Source organism: Crassostrea angulata, chromosome 2 (assembly GCF_025612915.1).
Source record: "Crassostrea angulata isolate pt1a10 chromosome 2, ASM2561291v2, whole genome shotgun sequence".
Classification (NCBI taxonomy): Eukaryota; Metazoa; Mollusca; class Bivalvia; order Ostreida; family Ostreidae; genus Magallana; species Magallana angulata.
This window is the reverse complement of record NC_069112.1, coordinates 69,647,729-69,665,586: the sequence shown is the minus strand read 5'-3', so window position 1 is coordinate 69,665,586 and position 17,858 is coordinate 69,647,729. Positions and strand designations below refer to the sequence as shown.

Below are 17,858 nucleotides of genomic sequence, written 5' to 3'. Positions count from 1 at the left end.
TGCAGGAACATCAAGCTTTACTCTTGACGTTTACGGAAGACCCACTCGTTGCTTTGCAATGAGCTTTGCTCTAGTTATTATACTTTTTCTTTTTTTTCTGACTTCTTTTCGGCTTCATAACTCAAAAGTTTTTGACCGATTTTTATGAAACTTTCAGAGATAATGTGAAATTATAATGGCTCAAAGATGTTAAAGTTTCTATAGCAACGGCACTTCAGTTTTTACGTTACGTCAGTTTTAAAAATTTCAAAAAGTCATTTTGTCCGCGGCTTTTTTCAAAAATGATTCAAGATAGAATGTTGAAATTTTTCGAGCTTATATATTGATCGTTTTGCCTCTGTAATAAGGCTGGAAATGAAAATCCGTCACTTCCGGTCGAAACCGGAAGTAAATCAAATTTTTCGAAAATTTGAATTTTTTGATCAAATAAAAAACGTATATGAATTTTGTAGAGCTAAATAAGCTGAATCTAACGCTGAAAATCGTTTTTAAATCGGATGATTCATTACAGAGATATTGGGGTTTAAAATTTTGATTCCACGTTATTGGTTTAAAAAATAGCATAGAGTTAAAAGTTAAATTAACTCGTACCAAAAATAATTGTCAAGTCATACTTGAACACATTCGGATTTTTTTTGTTAAGTCGTTCTTGAAATCAGGAAGGTTTTTGTTAAGTCGTACTTAAAATCATTCGGGTTTTGTTACAGTCATTTCATGCATATCTTTTACAACATACACCATAGCATATCATAGCATTGAAATCTCATAGCATAGCATTGAAATCTCATAGCATAGCATTAAAATCTCATAGCATAGCTTTCAGAACTCCATTCTCCATATCATACCATAGCATACCATAGCATAGCATTAAACATCGGGATCGGTTAAGAAAAAAGATCAAATTTTAAGAATGAAAAAACCCCAAAACGAAACAAGCAACAAACAGCTTAATTTGCTTTATTTTTTAAATTATATATCATTATTTTCATTTATTGAAGCTTCAAAAAGGGTACTTTATTAACGATAAGGAATCGAAAATGAAATAACTGTCAAAACGGATCGGATGTTAATATAACTCGCATTTTCTCGACCCACGTGTCGCGCAGATCGGTTGCGGAGATGGAGGATGGATTTATCTTACAGTTTCTGTTGAATCAAGGATACTTAATGTTCTGAATGAGGTAAGTTTTATCATTTACAATTTACTCTTATCGCACTAATTGTTGTTGTGATTCAACAGAGTTCCGGATATACTTGTATTACAGTAAATCTTACAATCACTCATGAGCATTTGCACAGCATGTGCAATTTATCAGCTGTTTATAGGCCTATCTCAAATGTATTATTCATTGAATATAGTTTACTGGCAAAGTTTAGCTCCTACATCATATGTTAGTTATTTTTGTTTAATGTAGAACCCTGCCACATGGGTTGATAAGAAAAGAAATTCTGTATCAATTGCAGAATCGATTCGAATTTCCTCGGCGATTTGAATTAAAAAATCTCACATATTATTGATATACCGAGGCTACCGAGCTAATCTTGTAACTTCATTTCCTTGTATTATTTACTCAAAACAACTCGTAAGCATCTTGGTTTATGGGGTCTATGTTATACATTGATATATACAAGTAAACCAAAATCAGGCAAAGAGTTTAACACTGTTGAAGACATGTTACATGCACTTACATACATGTAGTACACGTGTAGGCCTACAGAGGTGTGTACACTAAAGCACGATAAAACAGGAGATTTATGAATCAGTCTATCCACCTTGAACATTTGTTTATTTTTCTCATTTTTTCTATGTATAAATTTTTACTCTAGACATTATTGATAGTTTGTACAGGTTTTGTAGTCGCGCAAGACTGTCACTTGTATATTGTTTTGTAGATATATTAATATAGAAAATATGATCATCTTAAAATAAATGTAACGTGTAATGATAATTATCATGATTATTTTGATTTACATGTGAACTTTTAATTCCTTAAAATTGAGGTGTGATGGAATAATGGTGTATGTCTATATTAATATTAATATGCATGTAAAACACTCAAAGACAGCATGTAAAACACTCAAAGACATGTATGATATGATAAAAGTACATGTATCCCCCTCACCTTTCAAGTGTTACTATTATTTATGTACTATATTTCATCGAAATGCCATATTCCACATAATTTAAAATCTAAAGTTGGTTAATACCAAACAAAACTTCAAAACGAGTAAACTATTTTTTTTTATCACTTGTAAATAATGTGGAATAATAATGTAGTATATAGCATGAATAGTCAACATTCAGATCAAAGCTAATTGTTATAAAAACACAAGTGTCAAAAACGAGGTGGTAGGTGTGTCGCTCCTAAATGGTAACTTAGAGGAGCATATAGGAAACAAAGGAGCTACTACGCAGTATCTGTGTTGACCGGTGATACACAGAGAGAAGCCATACATAGATGTCAATTTCATTTTTTAACCTTTGTTGATGACCTAGCTACATTGCATTTGATTGGATGATACTGTATTTTAACAAAGGAGAAACTTTTTGAGTTGAGGGCTGATTATAAGAAAAGTTACAGTGATCAAGTTCTGAAGTATTTTGACTAAGTAAGAAGACAATGCCGCGATTCCCATCTTTTATAGGTAATGTTGCTTAAGCTTCATGCAATTGTAAAATTCCCTAGGCTATATAGAAAAAACATATTAGACCTAGCATTTTTCATATAAAAATGTTACATAATTATGTGCATGTGTAAGTTTCCTTTGAATATTATTTAAGATGTGAAGCTTTTATAGACTAGTATGTATATTTATGATCATAATATGTGATTATACATAGTACACACATGTATTTCTTACCTCATCCACTTAAATGCATTTATTGACAAATATTGTACAAATTATTCATGAAAATTGACATTAATTGCACAGTATTTTAGGAATATTCTGTCAACATCAGATTCTAAAATCAAAACATGTATCTGTTAACATGATCAATCATTTATACTTTTATATATTTACATTCAACGTGTAAATTAGTTGCATGGACAGGAAAATTTATTTCTAATTTAGTGTCGGTTAATAATTTATGTTTACTGTTTTTTTTTCCTTTACCATGTAATTTACACAGTCAGACAAATTTGGTATGCTCTACTTATACTGTTAAGTCTTGATTGTACCAAATCATTTAATGAATTATAGTTCTGTGCTTATTATTGTCAGCATGAACAAATCATAACTTTATGGTACATGTGCACATATAATTTTGGGGTACATGCATGTACACCACCCCCTATCAATGTCACAGTGATTTTACATTTTTCTGGAACATAATTACATAAATTCAATGAAGATTTTTTTTATCAACATACATGATCAATAATACTTTTTCAATTACTTTTGATTACTCTTATTAATTCAACGTAATTTTTGGTGATGCACACATTATATGAAATAATTAGTGTTGTTTGTATTATAATTAAGATATAAGAATGTTTTGATTCATTTACCTTCATGATTTTCCACCCCCACTCAAAATATAAATCATTAAATTGGTTCACATAAGTAATCAGTTGCTCACTCTGTTATTCACATTGCCCTGCAGATTTTTAAAATTTGATATTTCATCTAATGTATTGAAAATTTACGAGAGCTCCCTGATGATTAATAATTATTGAGAGAGAGAGAGAGAGAGAGAGAGAGAGAGAGAGAGAGGAGAAAAAAGGAAGAAGAAAAAACTGATGTTCATTTTTAACTGGGTTTTCCAACGGAAAAATCCGGTTATTAAAATGGTGAAAATGGCGGGCGGATGGGCGGGCGGGCGGCTGCCAAAAGGGTACCTTCATTGTACGGATAACTCCTCCTACAGTTTTCAAGATAGGAAGTTGTTCTTTTGCAGATCAATTGTACATATATCAGCTAGAGGTGTGCATATTGCTAGGATTTTGATTTCCGATAATTTATTGAAAAAATACCAGCTTTTGAACTTAGTCATTCTTTGGCAAAATATTGCATATAGGGAACCCTCATTGTACGGATAACTCCTCCTACAGTTCTCAAGATAGGAAGTTGTTCTTTTGCAGATCAATTGTACATATATCAGAGATGTGCATATTGCTAGGATTTTGATTTCTGATAATTTATCGAAAAAATACCAGCTTTTGAACTTAGTCATTTTTTGGCAAAATGTTGCATATACATGTAGGGTACTCCATTTCACTGGATAAGGGTTGACATGGATTATGGATACAGTTTACATAAAAGAAAACCCGGTTTGCTGTCACATTGACAGCTTTTCACTTGTTTTAGATTACGGTAATACATTTTAAGTAATTGTGCCTAGCCTCATGTATATATATGGTCGTGATTGTTGAAATTATTGAGACATAAAACTTAACAATGGATGGATTTATTTAGAGAATAAGATATCATGTATTCAGATAGAACAAGAAAAAAAGCCAAACTAAAATATTGTTTTTTTTGGAATTGTCTCTCGCCTAATTCAAATACCCTCTGCTGACAACATTTTATTAGCAAAAAGATTAGAATTTACTTTTTTCTAGTTTTTTTTTAATCATACAAATGAATGTTTACATAGCTACAAGATCATTCAGAATTTTATTTTTTAACAATTTTTAAAAGGTTGAACTTCTAGTTTGAGAAAAAAAACAATTCCCTCCCTCCTCCCTGGGTCTGAAAATTCCCAGGTGGTATTTCAGAACAATTTTTTTTAAAGGATGGCCTATTTAACAATTGTTTCAGTTTTTAACACATGTAACATGAAACAGTTAAATGATAATACTTATAATGCATTAAACTGATAAATTTAATGAACTTTCAAAATAATATGTCTGTATCACCATCATGTTTTATTTAGATACCATAGTGTATTTGATATTTTGAAGCTAAGTCGTTCTAAATAATGCAGACAGTGTATGTGTGAGTTTCTCTCCTTGTCCAAGTCCTGATTTACAATGGAAACACAGTGTTACATTGCTTCTTATCCTTACACAAGATTCAGTGTATTGAAATGGTGTTTATAACAAAAGCTATAGTGGCTATAAAGCAGAGGGGGGAGGTTGAGAAGTCTAAATCTTGTGTTAAATTTGGGTGATCTTCAGAAAGGTACTTCTAAAAACTATTGATTGGACAAACATCTTAATTTTGGTGTTAAAGGGCATTTTTCACAGTGAAATAAGTATAGAATGTAGATTTCATTAAAAAAAATTTTGGTTCGGAATATCTTTTATTTAAAAGATATTACTGGTACTTAGGGCCCAGCTCCGCAGGCGCCCTATAGTAATCAGTCCGTCCCTCCATCTGTATATCTCTCCCAGGGTTGCAAATAACATTTTCAAACCCAGGGGCCATGTGGGCTCCCAACTTTTCAATTTATACAAGCCCACTGTAATTTATAGGCCCCCACTAATATTCACAATGAAGTTAGTTTATAATATTAAAATATATACAAGTAGAATACAGGAATTGTTAAGCGCCATTATTGATTTGAATTAGACCCAATTTATTAAATTTAATTCTTTTTGTATTTATACATTTGTCAGTCAAATGACAAATAAAATTAGTCTGTGTATTTCTGTGTATTTTGAAGGTAATTGCCACTAATTGGGCCAACCCTTTGACCCAGTTACAACCATAATATATAAAGATTTAAAGATAACTGTAAAGAAACGGTTTTATGATTATTTTAGCATTAGTTTGGCAGAGTTATTAACTGATTACAAGTTATCAACTAATTGTAACATCAACACATAAAGTAATAAACATCGGTTGCACAATATGTGGTTGCATCACCCGTATTTATAACCCCTGAAGATATGACAATTTATTAATTACAACAGGAGTTAACTGAGGCTGTAAGAACTTCTTCAGAATTATTTAAACATCGGTTGCACAATATGTGGTTGCATCACCCGTATTTATAACCCCTGAAGATATGACAATTTATTAATTACAACAGGAGTTAACTGAGGCTGTAAGAACTTCTTCAGAATTAATTAAACGATTGTTAACTCATAAATCAGGGCGACTTTAAATTCTCTTTTGGAGGAAATTCCGGTGAAGTTACGGATCAAAAGGCTACTATTTCATCTAAGTTGGTCCTTGATTGCCCAAAAAATTTATACTCGCTGTGTGGGCAACTAAATCTTTGAGAATTAGTTGCTCACAGTAAAAATTACTTGCATTATCCAGTGGGCGAGTGGTTATTTGCAACCCTGTGACACCATCCAATATATATTGTCCATACCATGTCTTCTATCCCCTTGGCCCAATCTGGTTCATACTACACCCACCGAGTGGCTTTAGGTAAAGGGTGTGCAGTGACCTTGTACCATGTTTTTAGGTCGAATGTGAAGGTCATAGCAGAATTATATGAAAAATTCTTGTCCGGAACATATCTTCTCCCCCTTATGTCTAATATGTCTGTAGTGTTATTATAGTTTAATATAACATTATGAGATAAATGCTTTGTATATTTTGTCTGTACTGTATCTTACATATTTATTTTTTGTTTATTTTTACTTAGATGATGCATCCAAAAAGTGGGCACTTGTCCTCTTCGATTGGGATGGATGCACTGCCATCATCGAATCAAAACGACTGGTTGGAAAAGAAGACAGAAAAGTTGGGAGCAAGTTCAAGCTGTCGTTTGATGGGAGACTTCATGAAGTAGAGATTCTTGGCTTTGGATGTAAGTGTATAATAAACTGCACTGTTACATGTTAAATTTGAAAATGAACAAAAAGTGTTCATACATGAATTACCGGTACTTGCATGTGTAAATGTACTGAATTGATTCATGAATTACTTGTATGTGTAAATGAACATGTAGTATACAACTACTGGTACACATTTTTAAGGGGCAGTATTTTAAGCTATGTGTCATTAAATGTTTGTCGCATTAATGAATTAGGTTTCAGAGGATCAAAATGAGTACTATATGTGAAAAAAATTGAATTGATAAAAAATCTTTTTGCAATGAATAGGATTCTGAAGTTCATCATAGAGATTTATATGATTTGGTTTTAATTAGGGGAGGCAATTGATTGAATAATTGCTAAGCAATTAATCGCAATTCATTCTAGCAGATAAGCCAGCTTTTTTAAAGAATATACACTGTCACATACATGTACACTGAAATGACTTTATTATTAGGTGATATAAAATTAATATTTAGATTCTCATCCTGATTTGCCAAAAATATGGTGCAGATGGGCGGATGTTATTTTTTTTTTTAAAAAACACCTTTATCACCGTTCATGTTCTAAAAATAAGCTTGTTAATAAGTTGTCATTGCTAATGTGAGTTTATAAACCCATTTGTAATCTTTAAATTCCATTTTATTTTGACTTAACTGTTTTAAAATGTATGAAGACATTTGTATCCTTATGAATTTTTTGTACAATGAGCACAACTTTTTTTTCAGTTTTTTTTTTCACACAATTTCTTTTTTCAAAATAAAATAAAATAATTAATAATGATTTTTTTGGAAGAAAATAAAATATGACTGCGTACAAAAGGTGACTGGTTAATAGAGGTGACCACTTTAGCAGTATAGACTGTAAATTGATTTAACTAAGGTACTTTACTACACCCAGACTTATACTTTTTAAGACACTACGTCACAAGATGGCGAATTAAATATTTAATTATTAAACTGTGTATATCGTTCAATTTGGTTGTATACCGTCGTAGCTCAGTGGCTAAAGTAATGGGCTTCTGAACCGCAGATCATGAGTTCAAATCCGCCTGGACCTTTTGTTCATGTTTACTGAACTTCAATTTTTGAAATTTTAATTTTTTATTCCAAAATGAACATTTTTTGCCTATTTCGGACTTAAATACTTCTTATCCATTATGATATCTATCAGAATCAAGAAATTTTCTGCTGATTTGAGAAAATATTTCAAGGTATAGTGAGCCACCTTAAAGGGAAAAAAACCTCATTGAACTTAGGTCAATAATAATAATAGCTTTAAAGGGACATATCAGTGATAGTAACTAGTAACATCATTAAATTCCCTGAAAGTTAAAAAAAATTTAACAATTGAAATTATTACTCCTTTTGAAGATGGGCTGCAGATGAGCAAAATAAATTGATTCATGTGCATCGGACATGTAAATAATTGCTAAATATGCCACTGTCTTTAATTGTGATCTTTATAAAAGAATTATTAAAAGCAACCTGACGATTTTTTAGTTCATTATTCCTATTTTATATAAACAGATGAAGACCACCATCTGCATGCCAAAGACAACCAGTGGGACAGATCGACCCGAGCCAAAGCTATTGCTGCAGTTAGAGATGCACGGGAATTGACAAGAAGAGGGAAATATGGTGGTTACCTGGATATACACGACTCTGATAATTCAGATGAGGATGAGGTATTTATAAAAACTCCGTTTTCATATGTAAATAGTGTGAATTAATAAATCAGAAACAAGAAGAAAAAATATAATAGTGCGCACAAATTTATTAATAAACCGCTTAAAATTTTTGGCTACAAAAAATTATAATTTTATTATTTAATTTCTTGCGGATGTCAGACGAACAAGAAATTGTACTGGTGTTTCCTTACTTGTGTATTATTGACATTCAAATAAAAAAGTGTCAGATAATACATAAGGTATTTTGCAGTCAAAATTTAATTTAAATATAGAAAGACTGAAACGTTTACTGGTAACATGATCAAATCATCTTCTAAGAGATTTATACATCATTAGAATTGGTTGTATTAATCTTAATTGGTATAATTCCAACTTTGTTGAAATATGTTTTATGTCAAATATAAATAAACAGGCATTGTTTACAAACTGTTACTCAAATTGTAGGAGGCTATATTCAGTCCAGATACGTCTCATCTAAGGACAAGAGCAAACCCTAATTGCAGGAAAACCACTTCAAAGAAACAGCCACAAAAGGTAAATAAATATTAATGTATTATTTTTTTGGTATGTTGAAAATGCAACCACCCATTCCACTCACAATACGTTTAAAAGAGTTAAAACATTTTGAATATTTGCTAAAGATACTCAGTTCATACTTAGTCTAATAGAATTCCAGTTTGCTGTCCCATTGACAATTTTTCTTTTGTTTTTATATACTGGCAATTAAGACATCAATGTAATAAAAATTATTAAAAGGTTTACTATCTAATCAAAGTTAGACTTGTAGAAAAGCCCCTTTATGGTACTGTATGCCATTAATACTAATTCTTACAACATATTGTGTACTCATCTCAGAGTTGCCTTATAAATTGCCAATGAGATCACTTCTTAAAATCTTCAGTGGTAGTTTGGACATTTGTTTACTTTTTGCAGATGAAACTTAATCTATGAGGTGTCTTGTGTGGCAAACAGAGTCATCAAAAAGTTTTGTGTTAATTCTTAGTTTTTGGCAAAAACTTTAATTAGCAATAGATAGAAAACTGAACATTACAGGTGTAAGTGTTAAAGCAATCGAGCTATTTAGGCTTTTATTATTAAAAGGTCACTCTGAGATGACCCCTATGGGATGTTTTTAGATCTTGTTTTTAGTAGTTGAGCTGTTGAACAAGTCTAGTTTTGATTAAATTGTTAAGGGGTTACAAACATAAAATTTGACACTTTTTGTGATATTTACATTATTCTTTCAGACAAGTACCCCTTCAACACAATAGCAGGCACAGCAAAGACCCCAAGAGACACAGAGACAGCACATTGAGGTACACATTTAAATAAAACTGGGAAGTTTTGTAATTTTGCAGAAATTATAAATTTATTAAAATTGCTATAAATATGGAAATACTTATTTTAAATCATACTCATTACAAGTTACTTACATTTGAATTAAGAAAAATGAGACTTAAAAAAAAAGATAAATTTAAACAGGAATATATAACATAAATCATTAATGTTTGAAGGTTATTTTTTATTAAATGTGAAGTTTCACTCCTGTTGGGGTAAATAAATAGGCCAAAAGGCCTAACTTTATCATTGTATTTATAACTTAATTAATTTTTTTCTCTAACTTCTTTAGGGCACAAATGGACGTTCAGTCACCATTCTGTATGAAGGATCAGGGGACTATGAAGGTCATTCTAGTCCAAAAAGACAGCCCTGTTCGTTCGAGGACTTAACATCAGATCAAGTGGACATCATCCTTAACCAAGTAGAATCTGCACAAAAGAACTTAATCAGCACCATGACAATGACTGATGACATCGTTATTGTTCAGAGTGAGGAGGATATAGCATCACTGTGCAAAGACTGCAATGGAACCCACCATTCTCAGACATCCGTTCAGACACAGCTCAAGGACATCAAGTCTTCTCAAAAAGCCCTGGAGAAGAAAGTGGACAGTCTTCTAGAAATATTGACCACATTTGTGAAAAAGCAGGAGACCTGTGTAACCATTGATCTGAATACATCAAGCTTTGTTATTGAACCTGAATCTACACCACCTTCTAAAGTGACCAAGGCTTTGAACAATATTCTTACCACCAGTGTTATGAGCACTACTGCACAAGACACTTCCGCTGCTAAAATTCCTTTCAACACTTCGATCCTGGACAACACCTGTGACACTTCAACCACCCGTAACAACTTGACGACAGGCAGGACTACAATGACAGGCAACATCCTGACCACTTTGAGGGCATCAACCACTAGCAAGAACTCGATTGACAGCACCACAGGCAACAATTCAACAAGCAACACCCAGACCACAAGCAAGACACTGAGGGGCAGCACTCCATCCACAGGCAACTTGACTGGCCGCACCCTTTCAACAGACAACTCGATGGGCAGCACTCCATCCACAGACAACTCGACTGGCTGCACCCTTTCAACAGACAACTCGATGGGAAGCACTCCATCAACAGACAACTCGACAGGCCGCGCCCTTTCAACAGACAACTCGATGGGCAGCACTCCATCCATAGTCAACTCGACAGGCCCCACCCTTTCAACAGACAACTCAATGGGCAGCACTCCATCCACAGGCAACTCGACAGGCCGCACCCTTTCAACAGACAACTCGATGGGCAGCACTCCATCCACAGACAACTCGACTGGCCGCACCCTTTCAACAGACAACTCGATGAGCAGCACTCCATCGACAGGCAACTCAACAGGCCGCACCCTTTCAACAGACAACTCGATGGGCAGCATCCAAATGTCAGGCAAGACCTCGACTACCAACACCCCTTTGACAGGTCACAACTCATTGGGCAACACCTTGATTGGCAGCACTCCAAGCATGTTCATAACCTCAAGCATGGTTGGCACCTCAACACCAGTGACATCTTTTGAAACAACTTCCAGAGAAGAACCTAGAGTTTTGTTGATGGATGCCTCAAATGATGAGTTGCCACCACCTGTGTGTGAAACAATTGCCGAACTTGTGTTAGTTGAGGAAAATGAAGAAAATGTTGCCCCATCATTGGAAAGTAGGTTTGCCAACCAGATGAAGAAGCCTCGACTGCAGCGAATGAAACGATTTCCAAGTCCTTGCAAGGCTAATGCCATTACAACTTATATAAGAAGCAGTGAGGATGTCGAGCCTGGAAACTACGAGATTCTTGTTTGCCCAGATGTACTAATGGAAATCAAAGATCGTTCTTGTTCTGATGGAAACTTTTTGTTGAACACAGCAAGAAGAATTTTCAAGGAGGAAGAGCTGGAAGGAAAGAATTATTCTGGAAGGAAAGGGAGGCCTGGGATTTCGCCTAGACGAAAACATGCTCTTCAACATGCGTTTGCAGAACACTGTTCGTCGAACATTGATGACTTCAAGCGGGCAGTGATTGCTTTGAACTCAGGAATTAGAGGAATGGCATTCAAGTAGTTCATGGATTTGTGAAAAGTGTAAAAAACAAATTACATTTCACCAAATGTATTATACATGGTTTTTTTAAAATGTACACTAGTGATGAACATGATGATACACATGTATTTATGACTTTAGATGCCTATGATATAATGATTTTAAATGTCATTACATTTATGCAATTAAATCACAGTTATAAGGATAACATTTTGAATCTGTTGTCATAATAAATTCTCTTCCAGCATTTCTCTTGTTCTTCAATGCATATTAGCTATGAATTTATCAACCTCATTTAATATGTTAGAAATTAGACTTATCAAGTTCCGGGTGCAAGTTTGATATCTAACAAGTCCTCTGTGAGAAAAATTTCTTGCCATTCAGAACAATTAGGGTGACAAATGATAGTCACAAATGATGAATTGAGAAATACCTGTATTAAATGAATAACCCATCTGATGCATGATCATACATGTATAATCTGTTAAGAATACAGTATTTTGTAAAACAATGGTTGCTTGGTTTCTCTCAAGTTACATTTAGTATTTATTTTGTGGGTTAGGAGGAAAATTGAAATCTCATTAAGCATGTTAAGGTACTTCACTACACCGAGACTTGTACTTTTTTAGACACTACGTCAAAAGATGGCGATTTAAATGTTTTGTTAAACTAACTGTATCAATCGATTCAGATGTGTATCGTCATAGCTCAGTGGTTAAAGTATCAGGCTTGTGAACCGCAGGTCATGAGTTCGAATCCACCTGGGGCTTTTGTTTATGCTTACTGAATGAAATTTTTGAAAGTACCATTTTTATCTAAAATTGCACATTTGTTCGCCTATTTGACATATACAGTTCTTATCCATCATGCTTTCTATCATAATCAAGTAATTTTTTGCTGATACGAGAAACTATTTCAAGGTGTAGTGAGGCACCATAAGAGATGTGTTATCAATATTAATGATGTGAACTTCATTAATGGTAACCGCTTCAAGAGGGCACAGAGACATCTTTCATTAAATGTGGCATGAAATTACCATGAGGCTGTTCAAAGATAATTCTATGTTTTGTCACTCCTACAAATCCCTTTTCAAGTTTGAATTTTCGGTTTGCAGCTTAAATACTGCAATCTGTAGAAATGTAGATGTATAGAGCAAATCATTAAAGCTGACAGAAAAAAAATCATTAATGCGGTGGCCTTGAATCTTGAAAACTTGCTGTATTTGTTTCAATGAAAAAATTAATAATCATTATGAAAATCTCTTCCTTATTTATTTGCATATAAACATGGTTTAAGCCAAAAAGTTCAGGGTTCATTACCAAGCTATGCATGACTATTTTGAATTTTTCTTTTAATCACATAGAAAACGCAACTAATTGCATACAAATAGAGCCATGGTACATATTTTACATTAATGTTAAAAATTCAAATAGAAAAGAATCATGTAAAATAAAATGTTTTTACAATTTTACTTAGTGAAAATCTTCATATTGCGGAGATAGAATTATTTAAAAAAAAATGGAAGACATTAAAGTTGTGTCTGACCTTAATATATGTATAAACATCCCCCGTTTAGGTTTAGTATTTTGAAGTAGACGCTAAGCACAGAAATAACTTTGAGCAGCCACATTTAAGAAAAAACTTAAAAAAGAAAGAAAACTCAAAATCAAATAACGTAAGCATTTTTATATATACATACTATATGAGAAGAATATATATGAAAGGTTAGACATTGCATGGTGATATCATCAGCTCAATACATACAAAAGAATTTGAATATTGTACACATTAATTCAATATGCCTGCAGTGTCTTTATCAAAACAAAGAATCCTCTCCTGATGGACATGTTCACTCAAGTTCATAATCATATGAAGAACAGCACATCTAATACCCTGACTGTTCCCCACTGTTCAAAACAACTGCTGGGATCACCTTGTGAATATGGTCAATGAATTTCTGGCAGCCATCAGCGGAAAGGCCATTCCAGAAATCTCTGATCCCAGCAACAAGTTCTTCCTTCTTCTTTGGTTTCACAGTCTTTGTGAGATATAGTTTCATAGCTGCCCACACGTTTTCAATTGGGTTAATATCTGGTGACGAAGCTGGTGTTTTCATGATCTTGTCCAAGAGATTCTTCTGTTGCATCCACTCCTTTGTTGACTTGGACACATGTTTGCTGTCATTATTCTAAAATATATGGCATAAAAATAATTTTTTTCATAATAGTGTTGTGAAATCAAGAAGAGAAATTATACAAGTACTAAATGGTTTTACATTAAAGACATTTGCAATTGTTTTGTAAAATTGAATTACCTGATAGATTCTAAATCCATTTGGAAATTTCTTCTCTGCAAAAGGGATTAGGTTCTTTTCTATTATCCCTTGGTATATGACAGAATCCATTGTCCCTGTAAACATGCATATGTCTGTTCTCCCTTCGTAGGAAATACCTCCCCAAACGTGTACCTTAATGGATATAATTTACAGTATTAATCATTTTGTTTAATAAATGCAGTTTTATAAATATTTATATCTGTTACAGCTTTACAATTGATTAAATCATTTACAAATATATACATGTATATAACAATTAAACATGCATACATGACGTTTCATAAATCTCTTCAGTGTCACTTGATTACATCAAAACTGGTTTTTCTAAAAAATGACCCAAACTTTTTTTGACAAGCATATTTGCAACACTGAAATTTTTTTTACCTTGTAAGCATGTTTAGGACGACTCCTTCTAGATGTTTTCTTCTGTATCTCCGAAGATTTTTGAAAAAAAGTGGAGTCTCCCGGCTGAGCACATTTCTACTGTTGTTTCATCGGTGAATATCACATTCTTGAAGTCTTCTTTGTCTTCAACAGCTTTCAAACACCATTGCAATCTCTCCTGTTGGTAAAATGCAGGATTATAAATTAATGTAAATCAAACTAACATTTGAATATGTAAAAACAACATAATTAATAGGTCATGTACAATCACTTTATTTAGCTACATAGCTTGCATTACCTACATATCTTTATTTACCTACCTTAAGTTAGTTTATTTAGTTACCCAATCATACTTTTTTCTTAAATGGGCATTCGTACAAAAGAGTCACACTTAGGTGCAGCAGTAACTTTCAACTTAGAACTGTCATCTGAAAACCAGTCACGAAAAGATCATTATTGAAAATAATGCTATTTCACGAAATTGCTGTTAAGGCCACATTTTCTTCTTAATCAGACCCTGTGCGTTCATAAACTTCCTCTTCTATTTTTGATTTATTTCTCATATTTTAAATCGTTTTAATATATAAATCAGAAACAAGCTGGACAAATATAACTGTCCGCACAATGTACTGCCTACAAATTTTCATTACAATTAAAAATAATTTTATTATACATGTATAATCGCTCGCCCGCTCATACTTTTTTTCATTGGATGTCAGAAATTAAGTTGGTGTGGCCGAAAGTTCTGAAAGTTTTGAGGCTATGTATAACAGTCTACGTGTTACCAAACAGCTACATCTAAATGGAATAACAAAGAAGTACAGTTCTGGTTACCAGTAACAAAATGATTGATTGGTAATCATTCGATCAACATAATGTGAAATTATCACACTAAACCATGGCTCATTGCACACAAGTGTCATACAGTTACCATAGTTGTTACCCAAACAATAGATTGAAATGCATATTTTGCTTAAAACTGCTCAAGATCAGCATGTTTTGACTGTTTTTGCTAAAGCTACACCGTACATGTACAAATATTGGTTAACAGTTTCCTTACAATTATTTGTCTGTTAAACTAACTAAAAAGCAATTTAATCTCTAAAAGGTGGCTATAAATAAACCCACAGCATTTCAGGTAGGTAAACATGGTAAATGAAGCTATGTAAAGTTGCTAAATCTGGTGATTGTACTTGACCTAATAAAAGCAGTTGTTGATCAAAATTCTAATCTTCTTTGATTAGTGAACAACTATAATTTACAAACTAACAAAAATACACAGGAATTTTTACATTAAAGTTTCATATACTGCAAACACACGTGTGCATTTCATAAATTAAAGAATTCGCACCCGCACACATTACAGGAATACTTGTATACATGTAACATCATATGAAATACCGGCGAACATTTACATACCCTCACGTTTTTCCTACTAATGAGCTGACATGTCCTATTTCCAGTTTTGGCTTGCCATGCTAGGTCTTTCCTCACTTTCGAGATAAGCGCAGGTGACACGTCTAAACCAACACTGTCCTTCAGTTTCTCTCGCATCTCACCACAAGTCAGTTCATCGTTTTCCATTTGCCACATCTGAATAAGGTCTTTGTGAATTTCCTTCAGTTTCGTCTGGCCGATCCCGGGCACTCTTGTTTTCCTCACAAGTGTCTGATCGCGATCCCACTTCTTCAGGAACATGTAAATCCCCTGTCTACTCACTTTCACACCGTATCTCAAACAAAGAACACTTCGAATCTTCCCCAGACTTCTTTCTTCTTTCCTAATTGCTAAAATCCTTCTCTTTGTTTCCACTGACAATCGTGCACCTCTCTGTTCCGCCATTTTCAACTTTTTGTAAAATTTAGGATTGATTTCAACGAAACGAAAAACGATTTTTTTGTAAATTTTCACGTGTATATGCATCAACAATATAAATTTGATGGATTTGTAAATATACTCTGCTATTTTAAACAAAAATAAAACAGTTTAAAATAAAAAATATCTCATTTTTTAATTTTGTTTGCCTTTTTGATAAAACAAAAATTTGGAACTCTTCATACAAAGGAGGCGCGTTTCTTCAAATCTCATACCATACCATAGCATAGCATACCATACCATACCATAACTATCTCTTTTAAATTTCTCATAGCATAGCATACAAATCTCATAGCATAGCATACAAATCTCATAGCATAGCATACAAATCCCATACCATATCATAGCATAAAATTGTAAAAGATATGCATGAACTGACTGTAAGTCGTACCAGGAATAATTCGATTTTTTTTTCATCTTTTTATTTAATTTACTCTTGTTCTTGGTTTAAGAGCTCTGCTTCTTACAGGAACTTCCAGCTTTGCTTCCTACATTAACGGAAGACCCACTCGTTGCTTTGCAACGAGCTTTGCTCTAGTTATTATTATACTTTTTATTTTTTTTTCTGACTCCTTCTCGGCTTTATAACTCAAAAAGTTTACAACTGATTTTGACGAAACTTTCAGAGATTATGTGCATTTATTATACCTCAAAGTTTGTGAAGTTTCTTTGAAAACGTCACTTCCGTTTTTACGTTACGTCATTTTTAAAATTTTTAAAAAGTCATTTTGTCCGCAGCGTTTCTCAAAAACGCTTTAAGATAGAGGCTTGAAATTTTCAATGCTTATAACTTAATCGATTTACCTCTGTAATAAGGCTGGAAATGAAAATCTGTCACTTCCGGTCGAAACCGGAAGTGAAACAAATTTTTCGAAAAAATGAATTTTCTGATCAAATCAAAAATGAATATGTGTTTTGTAGAGCTTATTAAGCTGAATCGAACACTGAAAACTGTTTTAAAATCGGACGATGCATTACAGAGATATCGGGGTTGAAAAATTGATTTTTCCGGAAATTTTGATTCCGCGTCCTAGGTTTAAAAGATAGCGTAATGTTCAAAGTAAAATTAACTCGTACCATAAATAATTGTTAAGTCGAACTGTAACACATTCGGATTTTTTTTGTTAAATTGTTCTTGAAATCGGAAAGGTTTTTGTTAAGTCGTACTTAAAATCATTCGTATTTTGTTAAGTCGTACCAGGAATAATTCGATTTATTTCATCTTTTTATTTTAGTTACTCTTGTTATCGGTTAAAGAGCTCTGCTTCTTACAGGAACTTTCAGCTTTACTTCCGACATTAACGGAAGACCCACTCGTTGCTTTGCAACGAGCTTTGCTCTAGTTATTTCAACTTTCCAATGAGTGAGTTTTTTTTTTTAATTTAATTTGCAATATAGAATATCTAACGTTGTATGACTCGCGGTGTGTGTGTTGGG

General features: G+C 33.2%; 1 protein-coding gene and 1 long non-coding RNA gene across 3 annotated transcripts; one reads left to right on the top strand and one right to left on the bottom strand.

Moving 5' to 3' along the window:
• The first annotated feature begins 708 nt into the window (after positions 1–708).
• On the top strand, positions 709–12,068 carry LOC128170582 (mucin-5AC-like). 2 transcript variants are annotated; one of them, XM_052836357.1, is made up of 6 exons: positions 709–1,181; positions 6,548–6,712; positions 8,249–8,406; positions 8,854–8,943; positions 9,657–9,725; positions 10,040–12,068. In XM_052836357.1, exon 6 carries the CDS (start codon positions 10,205–10,207, stop codon positions 11,846–11,848), a length of 1,644 nt encoding a protein of 547 aa, XP_052692317.1. In that variant the 5' UTR covers positions 709–1,181; positions 6,548–6,712; positions 8,249–8,406; positions 8,854–8,943; positions 9,657–9,725; positions 10,040–10,204; the 3' UTR covers positions 11,849–12,068. The 2 variants fall into 2 exon arrangements, with proteins under 2 accessions (XP_052692317.1, XP_052692318.1); XM_052836358.1 differs by lacking the exon at positions 6,548–6,712.
• Positions 12,069–13,409: 1,341 nt separating this feature from the next.
• Positions 13,410–16,789, bottom strand: LOC128172920 (uncharacterized). Its single transcript, XR_008242385.1, has 4 exons — positions 15,966–16,789; positions 14,547–14,724; positions 14,142–14,294; positions 13,410–14,015 (listed from the first exon to the last, which is right to left on the bottom strand). It is a non-coding gene; the product is annotated as an uncharacterized LOC128172920 (long non-coding RNA).
• Positions 16,790–17,858: the final 1,069 nt, after the last annotated feature.